The 12,766-nt window shown below is 41.4% G+C and overlaps 1 protein-coding gene across 2 annotated transcripts in view; it reads left to right on the forward strand.

Annotated features, from left to right (window-relative positions):
• LOC139953551 (nuclear pore complex protein Nup50-like) overlaps positions 1–11,069 on the forward strand; it is a 50,717-nt gene extending 39,648 nt beyond the window's left edge. The window contains exons 1-7 of one of the 2 annotated variants that reach the window (XM_071952988.1): positions 5,789–5,878; positions 6,725–6,886; positions 7,236–7,337; positions 7,797–8,508; positions 8,707–8,806; positions 9,573–9,688; positions 10,337–11,069. In XM_071952988.1, coding sequence (XP_071809089.1) covers positions 6,812–6,886; positions 7,236–7,337; positions 7,797–8,508; positions 8,707–8,806; positions 9,573–9,688; positions 10,337–10,599 — 1,368 coding nt within the window. In that variant the 5' untranslated portion in view covers positions 5,789–5,878; positions 6,725–6,811 and the 3' untranslated portion in view covers positions 10,600–11,069. Of the gene's footprint in view, positions 1–5,788; positions 5,879–6,724; positions 6,887–7,235; positions 7,338–7,796; positions 8,509–8,706; positions 8,807–9,572; positions 9,689–10,336 lie in introns of those variants that run through there. The other variant, XM_071952989.1, reaches the window with a different exon arrangement.
• Positions 11,070–12,766: the final 1,697 nt, after the last annotated feature.

Raw genomic sequence — 12,766 nt, forward strand, 5'->3', positions numbered from 1 at the left:
TTTACTCATTTCTCAAAAACTACACAACCTTAGTTAGTAATATTCGAAGGGGAGCTTTCCACTATCATTATCTTCAAACCATGTAAGTTTAATGTAAATCTGTGGAAATTTTGAAAAAGTACCCAAATCCTTTAACCACACTTCTTCGAAGTGAATTGATTCGCAAATTGCTTTGTATACCAAAAGCTGCTGTACTTTTAAGTAAGATTTTATTGCCATTCATTTTAGGAGTGGTTACTAAAATTAATGGTCTACATCAGCCCCTTTAATGAAATAAGACTTTGATGCAATCTTACCAATGTTTTTAATAACACTACACAATGTTTCGTAATGGGAATTTTAGTACGCTCCTTTCATACCATAGATTCCCAAAGTTAATTATTTTGCTGAATTTTAATTGGTGTTCTCCAAAAATTTCTCCCTCGAGGGGACTATTAAAATTTGAGTGATAATAAAGTGGTATTTTTTTTATGATGCTGGCGATTGAACATGCATAAATGATAACATTGGAGGCGTTTTAATCACTATGCTATTACGCATGCACAAAGGTTTCAGAATGTTATTTACGCATCACCGCACTTCCTTGAAGGACCATTACAGAATATTTTGTCTGCTAACAAAACAGTTGCTAGCAGTGAAAGCACTTTATGAAACCCACCATACATAAAGTGACAAACCTGTAGAAGTTTGGGATCGATCGGCCATCTGGGTCAGGACAGAATAGTGAAAAACCGATCTATTATTACACATTTTCCATTAAATCGATTTATAAACAAAAAATATTAACTCCAAACGGGAGATTTGTTTTATGATTTAATATTATTTCTTATCAAATATGGCATTTTCAGACAAAAGCATTTTAAGGGATGTTTTCTACTATCATCATAATTATACTGTAAGTTTTATTATTGTTTTTAAATCTGTGATCTTTGTACTAGTTGTCTCATACCAATTCTGTAACTGGTCATCGAATTCACAAGAATGAAAGAAAACGCCCTTGTTGTATTTTGCTCTTAGCCAGATGCATAAAATAAAGTTTAAGTGAGAAATTACCTCTCTCTCAAAAAGCTCTCAAGTTTTATATCATTATCAACAGCTCTCCATTATTCGCTGCCAAGGAAATAATTATTTGTATGTTAACAATTATTTTAATGTATTGCATGGCGCAGGGTTAATAAGAAACCTTTGTGTGCAATTTGATCTCCACATCTCTACTATCAATTAGTGAAAGACCACACCAGTTTGTTCGTACTTTTTAGCAAAAAAAAATGTACCATTTTCACAAGTATCCCTGCCGGTTCACGCTACATTAGACATCGTACATCAATTAAGAAATTACCCACGCGGTGAAAAGAATAGGTCTATGCCTTTAACAGTACTTAATGGATAGTTTTCTGTCAACGAATGGCGCATATTTGAGTTACACCGTAACGTTTTCATACTTGCGCTGCGTTTGTGGTTATGTGTTTTTACCAAGGGTCTCCGTTACCACGAAGTGTTTATCTAATAACGTTTGAGCGTTGGTGGCTACAGTCAAACACGTGATGGGTTGTTGATTTCAAATAGGAGATTCGGTTGAGTTGTATTGTGTTAGTTCATCTAGTTAAACGAATTAAAAGAACTGGCAATAGGGGTAATAGATAGGGTGTTGAATAACGATACATTAGGTTTGTTTAGTGACCTATATGGCTGCGAAACACAACCCGTACTAGCACTCAAAAGTCCCATAGATGGTTGTTAACACCAGAGCCCAATTTGATAGAGCTGCTTAAAGGCAGTGGACACTCTATTGGTAATTATCTATAAAACAAATTGTTAGCATAAAAACTTACTTTGTAACAAGAATGGAGAGCTGTTGATAGTATAAAACATTATGAGAAACGTCTCCCTCGGAAGTAACTTCGACGACCAATTTAGTTCAAATTTTCACAGGTTTGTTATTTTGTGCATATTATGTTGAGATACACCAAGTGAGAAGACTGGTCTTTGAAAATATTACCAAAGGTTTACTGTGCCTTTAAGAAGACACCGTTGCTAAACCATTCTCTGCAAAGCAAAACTGGGCATGATACCAGTCACAAAATGGTGCCCGGACATTGTACAAACTGTTATCATTGGAGGCAAGGGGCACCAAGGTAATGTCCAGGGACATGGAAGCAAGAGGCACCAAGGCAATGTCCAGGGGCATGGAAGCAAGAGGCACCAAGGCAATGTCCAGGGGCATGGAAGCAAGAGGCACCAAGGCAATGTACAGGGGCATGGAAGCAAGAGGCACCAAGGCAATGTACAGGGGACATGGAAGCAAGAGGCACCAAGGCAATGTACGGGGGAATGGAAGCAAGAGGCACCAAGGCAATGTACAGGGGCATGGAAGCAAGAGGCACCAAGGCAATGTACAGGGGCATGGAAGCAAGAGGCACCAAGGCAATGTCCAGGGGCATGGAAGCAAGAGGCACCAAAGCAATGTACAGGGGACATGGAAGCAAGAGGCACCAAGGCAATGTACAGGGGCATGGAAGCAAGAGGCACCAAGGCAATGTACAGGGGACATGGAAGCAAGAGGCACCAAGGCAATGTCCAGGGGCATGGAAGCAAGAGGCACCAAGGCAATGTACAGGGGCATGGAAGCAAGAGGCACCAAGGCACTGTACAGGGGCATGGAAGCAAGAGGCACCAAGGCAATGTACAGGGGCATGGAAGCAAGAGGCACCAAGGCACTGTACAGGGGCATGGAAGCAAGAGGCACCAAGGCAATGTCCAGGGGCATGGAAGCAAGAGGCACCAAGGCAATGTCCAGGGGCATGGAAGCAAGAGGCACCAAGGCAATGTACAGGGGACATGGAAGCAAGAGGCACCAAGGCAATGTACAGGGGCATGGAAGCAAGAGGCACCAAGGCAATGTACAGGGGACATGGAAGCAAGAGGCACCAAGGCAATGTCCAGGGGCATGGAAGCAAGAGGCACCAAGGCAATGTACAGGGGCATGGAAGCAAGAGGCACCAAGGCAATGTACAGGGGGGAGGGGCATGGAGGAAATTGCCTTATGAAGCATCAAACCTGACTTTCTAGTTATAGTATTGCTACGTAGATAAAACTTGTAATACCAAACATAAAAGGAGTTTTGTGTTTTCATAAGCTGCTAGTTTAATTGACCTTTACATTCTCTGATTCAACAACTCATTGAAAAGGCAAAGAAAGCTGTCTTAGTGTCACTATCTGTTTAAAGCTGTCCAAATGTCAAGTGGTTGTAAAACAATAGCCAGGGGCATCAAGTTAATTGCTTTTGCACGCCTACGGGAAGGATCATGTCATTGTGATTTTAGTTGACCTCGACCCCAAGGAGTAACTCGGGGAACGAAGAAGAGCATGTGGAAAGAATGTTGAGTTATCGGTCATTCTTACGGGAATTCAGACGAGGGCGCATATTTTTTATAAGTAATTTTAATATAAAATGGCACAAAATTATCAAGAAATTGTTCTTTTAAAAGGCACAAAATAATCAAGTAATTTTACTTTAAAAGGCACACGTAATCAATACATAATCGTTTGCCTGGGGGAATTTTCGGTAAGTGCTCTTTTTGAGGTTTCATTTGGCCTTCTTGGTGATCTGGGCATGGCTGACCGAACAATAATGTACGTGCTTAAAAGTTTGGATGTTTTTGTTTTATTTATTTAGTATTTTTTCAGTGAAGGCCACATGTATGTGGGCTTTTTACTCAACCTTGATCAATAACCTAACAGTTGATGTGAAGTGTCCAGACACCTAACAATTACTGTTCATTGATGCAAGGGAAGGGCCTACCTGGTTATAAGATATTACTTCGTCTTGCGGTGCTTAGCTCAAAGTGCAAGTAATTACAATAAAGATGGTCGGCGAATGGAAGAACAAAAGAGAAAATAAAAGGTGAGAAATGCAGGCCAAGATGTACTACCTACCACACATGACAAAAACTAAGTAGCAGTTTACAAACAAATTTTGCAAGCAAATTTGCAAACAAATGCAGTTTGCAAACATATTATGTCCGGGCTGTCAAGAGCCTTGGTTTTGGAGATGTAAATGATGATGTTTTGCATAATATGTACGAAGTTAATTCGTCTGAAAATGCTCACATGTTTGAGGTTCAGAGGGTACACAAGTTGAGTTGAATACGAACACAGATCAATTCCAACCACCCTGGACCCTACTGAATACCATTATAAGAATAATACGTGTGCAAAAAGTATGCAAAGTGAACCGGGTCCTTGCTTTTTCCCTTTCATATTATTCGTCTTCTACCTGAAGTCTGTTTTTAATCATTTTTTTGATTGAGTGTTACTTCTTCACTTCGTTACTCGTGTAGAGTTATGACCTCGATATCTCGTTTCAATATAATCATTCATACTCGACTCGTGGAGGAAAGGGTCGAACCAAAGTGCGAGAAATCTACATCGCTTGATTTTTTGTTTACTATACACAAATAATGAGCTTTAGTCAAATTGGTTCGCTCACCAGAATAATGGTCAAACTACCATGTTTAGTTTAGAGTTTGTAGTTTATATTGTTTATTATATTCTTAGCAAGAGTCACATTTTGGAACATTATTCCACTATACGCAACTAGAACAAACATTTCCAAAATGGTATCACAAGCACATAAAGGTCAAATACAAATGTTTTAACATCCCCGCTTCGCTCGGCCCAAACGGCCGGCCAGTCTATCCAGGACCGCTGGGATAGGCTAATCGCTTGAACAGATTCTTGTTCAGGAAGTACGTCACGTATGCAGTGTGAGTGTGATGCATGATGGGACTGCGCATTATTAAATCAATGACAGTGCATGATGCGTTTGCCCATCCCATCGCCTTTGGTTAAAGCAAGGCGCTGGGGACGAGCGAACATCCCCGCCGGCTTTCTTTTTAAAGGCCAATTCCTTTTTGTCTTCTACTTTTTTGTAATGACTTTTTTTTTACGGAAAAAAAGTAACACAAATATTTATTTTAAAGATCTCAGCCAAACAAAGCGAAACAATAGCCGCTGTGTTTAAAGTAAATGTGTACGGCGGCATCTAAAGAGAATTTAATTGGCGGGGGCGTATTTTAAACGTGATTAAAGAGACTTACCGTTGTATTCACTTTATCTTTCTAAAAATGATTGGATCACAACCAATTCAGTATTGCCTTGAAATCCCTACTCGAAGGTAAATTCATTATAGGCTACTCCAACATTTATTGATCGGGAAGAAAAAAATGTGCGCGAGAAGCACGTGCATAATGATTGAATCTATTTGTCGAAGTAATGGTTTTTGATAATAATATTCTTCACATCCACAGAAACATTTAATTCTGAGAAACGATTCAAACAAGAACCTTTCCCCGGATCCCCTGTAGTTGCTGGCCTTCTAAAAAAAAACTAAAAAACAATGACTATTGAGGTATATTCGTCAATGAACCTTAAAATCTTGTATTGCCGTCTATTTTGTGAGATTTTTTCATAACCTTTGACGACCAGGAGTGTTGATGATACCAGCCTCCGGCTGATTTGCGAATATTATTATTATGGAGAAAGTCAAGAAAAGAAGGCTTTCTGCTTTGTTCATGAGAGGAGTAATTAACAAAACGTGCTAATTGTGCCATGAAACCATGGCTCTCTCATTAAAGGACACCCCCCCCCCCCCAGGACCCCCCCCCCCTCCTTCCAGCCCCCCCCCCCCCCCCCCGCGTTGACTTAACGTGTTTCGGAAACCAGTATACTGCCCTCTAACGGCTGATATACGTTAATAAAATAATAGTCAGGTTCCCTAAGTACTGCACAATGCCCTCTTCGCTCAACATGTGACAAGTCTAGGACATACAAGGCATTTTTTCCGCGTTAAACCACACACGGGAGCGAGTTTCAAACGGTATGTTTCATTGTAAATTTGTCAGGGAAAATTAACTGTAAAATCGGTTTTCTTTCAGTAAATGGGACATTGACATAAATTCTTTATATCTCGTGATTGTTTTGTTGTGAAATACGGGTTTAATTTAAGCCCTAGAGCTTAACTTATTCTATTTAAATAAACTTTACTTTTTGCATAAAAACTAACGGAAGTCGAAGTGGACCGGCGGATAACTTTCCGTATGGCGCCACCATCCACTCATTTTTACAAAAAGGGATATCTCATTGAGGTAAATTAGATACTAATTGAGAGCTGGAGAAGGGGGGGGGGGGGGTGTCACATCAGTGATTGGAGGTGGAGACAGCAAGCAGGCATCACAAACACACAGAGGTTCGGTTGTCAATTGTGTGATTGACATCATTTTAGTTGTCTAGCTAGCTAGTCTGACTCTACTCTCTAGTCTAGATATGGAAAACGGTTTTTCCCCTGCCCATTTTTTATTCTAACTATAGCCAAATTTTTAGTTGCGATAACGTAACCCTCCTGCCGACGGCGAAGGTACCGAAAAAAACTCTCCCTGCTCGGCCGGAGTTGACGACTCCAAGCAGGGTGAGTTGTGTTAGGGACTGTTGTGTTCAGGGACAGTGATGATCTGTATTTCATTGTTAAGTAAAAGAAAACCAGTGTATCGGCTAAATATATCTGGTATTTAAAACAAAACAAAATTACCGCACTACTCTGCAAGTCCAAAGAAGGTAGGGCCTATGGAAAAACAAAATACTTTGTTTAATTAAACAACTTGAACAATTATTTATGATTAACTTTAAAATATTCTTAACTTGTTAACCTTCTTTTCTTTTGATCCAGTTGTTGACTGTTACACCAGTTGTGCCTCCAAAATCGACCTTTGACATTTGACCTGTAAGTAGAAGCTGCACTAAAGAGTGGATCAACATGGCGGCCAAGCGGAGAGCTGGAAATTATCTGACAGATAGGAACTGGGAAGATGAGGATGAAAATGTTGAACAGGTAACACTTGGTTAAACTTTCAAACAATCGGCATATTTCTTGAGGAAACCCCCAAAACAACTCACAAATCGTGACAAGGGGGCATGGATGCAGAAAGCTCCCCAGAGACCGCTACCTAATGCCAGCAACCCGACACTCATGTCATACAAATAGTAGAAGTTTCATAACTCACAGAGCTCGCTTGGATATCCACAAAAACGCAGTATTTCCAAGGACCCTAGTAGAGCGGAATACCCTTGACGACTCATTAGTGAGTCCAGCCAGTGAAATTGAAAGTAGTCGCACAAGTCGCCCAGGCTTAGCATGTAGGCCATGTCAATTATTTTCTGTTCACATTATTTGATTGCAGGCAGGCACATTTGAAACTGCGGGCAGCAAGGCAATGGCCAAACGCGTCATCAAGAAAGCAAGAAGACGAGTTAAAGCTGGGGAGACTGAAGATGCTGAAGATGTAAGTAAATAATAAGTGGTCTTGTCAAAATCATCCTGATTGCAAGATGTTCTTAGTACTGAAATAAGACATGCTGAAGACGTACATAAATGGTTATGGGTCTTAATCCGGAGGTCTTAATAATTAAAATTTATTCAGGACAGGCATGACAGGAAGTCCGCTAACAAATCTCTGATGTCAATTTTTTTGTTGGATTTTATACCTATGAGAGAAAACTCTTATAAAGGCACACAGTTCTCTGATGTTTTAAAGATTTGACCCATGCCAATGAAATTCACTGACGATGGCTGTATTACATGGACTCCCCAGGGAGCTGAAAAAGAATATAATAAAGAATGTTATTGGCCCAGTGACCAGAGCACTGATGTAAAGATGATTGATACGGTTATTGTATATGCGAACAAGTTTATTGTTATTTTTAAAAAATTCTTTCTCGCTTACATTTGTTTATCATGACAGGATGATGTCGTTAAGCCGAGCCCATTCGCTGGATTCGCCTTCGGCGCCAACAAACCTTCTGGGGGTTTCTCCTTCAAGTCCCAAACACCTGCTTCGTTCAGTTTGAAATCATCCACGGCAGAAAAACCTTCAGCGACAGACACAGCCGTTCCAACCACCATTCCAACGGGCATCTTTGGGGTACCAAAGCCCTCCTCAACTAGTGATACTAATGGTACGAACGGGTCGAATAAGTCGGGACCTCCAACGACGTCCACAAGTAGCATGGAGTACGAGAAGAAATTACAAAACTTAAACCTGTCGGTGAGTTCCTGGATTCAAAAACATGTGACTGAAAACCCGGTTTGCGATCTCACCCCCGTTTTCGAGGACTACAAGAAACACCTCACTGAAATTGAGAAGCTGAAGACGACCGTGGAGACAAACCAGAGTGTTGCCAAGCCGTTATCGACAAGTACAGCATCCAGCTTTTCCTTTGGAAAATCCTCCGACGTGACGGAAGTGGTTACCTCATCGAAAGTGGATTTCTCTTTCAAAGCCAGTGCCGCGCCTTCTACATCTACCCCCGCAAGCACATTTTCTTTCGGGAGCAACGCCGCTGGGAGTGGTTTTGGCTCCTCTGCAGCGACAACGGGGACCACTGGATCGTTGTTTGGGTCTGCCCAGCCGTTTACATTTGGCACGGCGAAATCAACAGATTCAACTAAAACAGGTAGGCCCCCTATTAAACCACAAAGGAAACTTGACCACTTATTCATACACACAGGGAACGAGCTTGACTCTTGGAAAATTGCATTGCTTTGTCAGGAATGAACAGAGTTCAATAAAGTTCTCCCTTGGCCTTTTAATTGCCTAGAAAAGTTTAAAGTTGACGGGTGTTGTAACTCCAAGTTGATATTTTATTTTGTAGAATCACAAGTTCCTAAGCCGCAAGGGAATGACGAGGATTACGAGCCGCCCAAAGTAGAAGTTAGTACGGTCACCGAAAAGGACTCCCTTTTCTCTAAGAGGTAAATAATCATGGCTTGAATTTAGCGAAAATGTTAGAAGACTGTAGGGTGTGTCACTCAAAATACTCACTGGATCAGAATTTGCTAAAAAAAGAGCTTTCTAAAAAGTTGAACGTTTAACATTTTTATATTTGAACAAGAAGAAGGAATAGGATAGTTCTTTTCGGAACTGAGAAGTCTCCCGAACACCCAAACAATCTACTCCGCGGTAGTAGAATAAAGAAAGACAGTTCTCTAAGATCAAACTCTACCTTGCAAGTAGATACACACATGGTGTTACCGCAAACCAAATATATATTGATACCTCACCATGCAATGCCTCAAATCTCATTTGTGTTATGGGTTTGTAAATTTAAGTTTCAGTTTTAGATGTGGTAGGAAAACCCCAGACATTTAAACCCAAGCATTCGGGTAGGAACTGAGAAGCCAGTGCACGTTGTGCCATGGCCGGATTCGAACCGCGGTCCTAGAGGTGGAAGGTAAGGAAAGATACCAATGCCAAAGACCAATCAAGTTCCGCTGTTTCTTGTGGAAGACCCTCAAATGACATATGAGGAACATGCATAGACCTTATCGCAAAAACTTGGTATGTGCGCATGAGGCGTGGAATGAGGTGCATGCTGGTCTAGCTGGCGATCAAATTTATCGCTAGAGCTATACCAGCATGGACCTCGTTCAACAGTTACAGCTTCTGCAATGGGTTTATGCAAAAAGGTCTATGTGTACTTCCACAAAATTTGTGTTTTAATGACTGTTTTATTTGCAGGTGTAAACTTTTCTACAAGAAAGGTGATGGCTATAAGGACAGAGGAGTTGGTCTGATCCATTTGAAGAAACCTGGAAAGTCATTACAGCTACTTGTTAGGGCGGACACCAATCTTGGTGAGTGTTGCATACTTTTCAGTTTTTCGAGCCATGATCTGAACCATTTTGTGTCCTGGCCGAGCCGTTAAGAGCACGGGATTCAAGCTCTGGTGTTTCTGATCAGCAGAGTGTGGGTTCGAATCCCGGTCTTGACATGGTGTGTTGTGGTCGAGCTGTTTAAGAGCACCGGATTCAAGTTCTGGTGTTTCTGATCAGCAGAGTGCGGGTTCGAGTCCCAGTCGTGATACCTGTGTCTTTACGCAAGACACTTAACCATTGCTTCATCCTTTGGATGGGACGTAAAGCCGTTGGTCCCTGTATGTGTTATGCACGTAAAAGAACCCAGAGCACTTATCAAAAAGAGAAGGGGTTCTCCCTGGTGTTCCTGGTTTGATTGGCAGCAGATTGCGCCACAGCACCTTGTAAACCATTACATGGTGCTAAGGATCAGGTCTCATAATTCAAACGTAGTCCCACATACCTTGCACAAGTACTGTATGCCTTGTATACTTGAATGGCCTTGAGCGTCACTGAATGACGGATTTGCGTCTTAAACTTTTCAACACATATTTACTATTTCCTATTTACCCGAGGAAAATTGCCATGCCCCTTCCAGAGCAAAGTTCAAGGCCTGTCATGAATTGTTTGAAACGTTTTATTTTTCAGGGAACATCTTACTGAACATCATGATCCCTTCAGCTCTCCCCGTCAGCAGACAGGGTAAGAATAACCTCATCATCATGACCCCGATTAACCCCCCAGTGGATCGCCTCTGCTCCAAGTGTAACAAGAAGTACCCCTCGCCACAGGAGAGTAACGTCTGCGACAACGGCTGCAGCCCTGAGGCAACCGCTCTTCTCATCCGAGTAAAATCCGGCGACGAGGCCGATGAACTCCTCAAAGAAATCAACAAGTTAAAAAATGAGTAATAATAATGTTCAGGTAAACTGGAGCCAATACGAACAATCTGGAGTACAGCGCCCTCTGTAGTTTCCCCAGGCACATTTCTCAAACCTCGACTTGGGCTCCGGCTCCAGGCGCCTCCGATGTTCGTACTTCCAGTGCGCGACCAACACACACTGTCCCAAATAGTTTCCACGGCGTACTCTGCGCGCAGAGCCCAAGCCGGAGTTTGCACGGAGCCCAAGCCAGGGTTTGAGAAAGGCAACAGTAGAGGCCATTGTTGCAGTGCATCATGGGCAAAGGTATTGGTTGTCATCTCACGGTACCCGCCGCAAGTATTTTTTCGAGGCTGATGAATGTACTTCGTGTCGGCCATTTAAAAATCACAAACTGTGTGTTGCCAAGTTGCAAGGGTGATTATTTTTAGCTGACTGATTTTCTGATAATAATTTTATGAATTTACTGACCTGACACTAAAACCACTGCCCTCAGACCTGTGGTTCGAGCCCCGGGGCCGATTTCAGAAAGAGCTAAGATTGATCTGAACTTATTCCTCATAGAGGGAAAGTTGATCGCCCGCCGTGGGTTTATATAAATAGTGATGAGCTGCAAACTCCCCTTAATTCTGCAGAAAACTCCCTGAAAATAAACAAAACTTTCCAATTTATGATGAACAACTTCGAACAGCTCCCTGATTATGGACAATGTGTACCCAACATGTTGAATGCATTCTAAATGCCTCGCTGATTGCAAGATGCAAATGGTGCCAGCTCTGAAAATAAACCAATCTTTCCTTGCTCTGATGAACAATTGAAAATCTCCCTCAATATGGAAACTTTGTCCCTATTATGTTGAATGTAAGTAGGATTTGAACTTTGCATGGTGGAAATGTGATATGGAAAGGTTTGCGGTAACACCATGTAATGACTATCTCTAATGAGTTGGGGTGGTTCTGAAAAGAACCATTGGTTTCAACTCGACGTTTTGAGTATGAATGTATTTCTTAACATTTGTCCCTGTTTGTTATACAAAATCTCCCTGATTGCTAGACGCAAATGTTGGCAGCTCTCCACAGTGGATGTGTTTATAAAGTTCACTTGTCAACAATATTTTTATTACTTACTTGTTTGCCTCTGTATATATTGTAAAACAATCGAAGCAAATATAAAACTATTATTGGAATGTAAAAGCCATTGACGGTAATTTCAATTAATGAATGAATTTAATGTTTTCCAAACATTTGCTCAGGGGAGCTTAACAAAAACAAAAATACAAATGATCTGAAATCTGAAAGAAAAGTCTGCCTAGTACAGTGGTACGGTATTCCATTAAAAATAATTAAGCAGAGCATTTAGACAAATATCCTGTTTTAGTACATTTTCCAAACACATTGTATAACCATCACCTTTTTAAATCTATATGTCTAACTATTATTAGCAGGTTCAATACTTCACTTTGGCAATAGGCTTGTCATATGAATGATGCCAATTTGCACTATATGCTTTGTCTTTGAAAGAGCAGAGGCACCAAGGCATTTTCTCCTTGGTAAAGGGCACCCTATGAAGAAATTCTACTGGAGCATTTTAAGGGCACCAAGGCAATGACCAGGGGGCATGGAGGTAATCGCCTTCGTTGCCTCCATGAAGTATCAGTTTCTACTGGAGCATTTTAAGGGCACCAAGGCAATGACCAGGGGGCATGGAGGCAATCGCCTTTGTTGCCTCCATGAAGTATCAGTTTCTATTGGAGCATTTTAAGGGCACCAAGGCAATGACAAGAGGGCATGGAGGCAATCGCCTTCGTTGCCTCCATGAAGTATCAGTTTCTACTGGAGTATTTTATGGGCACCAAGGCAATGACCAGGGGGGCATGGAGGCAATCGCCGTTGTTGCCTCCATGAAGTATCAGTTTCTACTGGAGCATTTCAAGGGCACCAAGGCAATGACCAGGGGGCATGGAGGCAATAGCCTTCGTTGCCTCCATGAAGTATCAGACCTGCTTAAACAAGACAATGTATAAGGCCCGACTTAGATATCCTTTACGTTATACAATAGTTTAATCTTTATAATGAAAATGAATATGCAAAAAGTAATAGTTTGTACCCTCAACTGGTTTTCTCATAATTACATGTATCGTGTTATTTAAATCCTGTTAAATATAAGAACTACATGTAGTGCACAAGGAATGCTAGGC

The sequence above is a fragment of the Asterias amurensis genome, chromosome 22 (genome assembly GCF_032118995.1).
Source record: "Asterias amurensis chromosome 22, ASM3211899v1".
Lineage (NCBI taxonomy): Eukaryota > Metazoa > Echinodermata > Asteroidea > Forcipulatida > Asteriidae > Asterias > Asterias amurensis.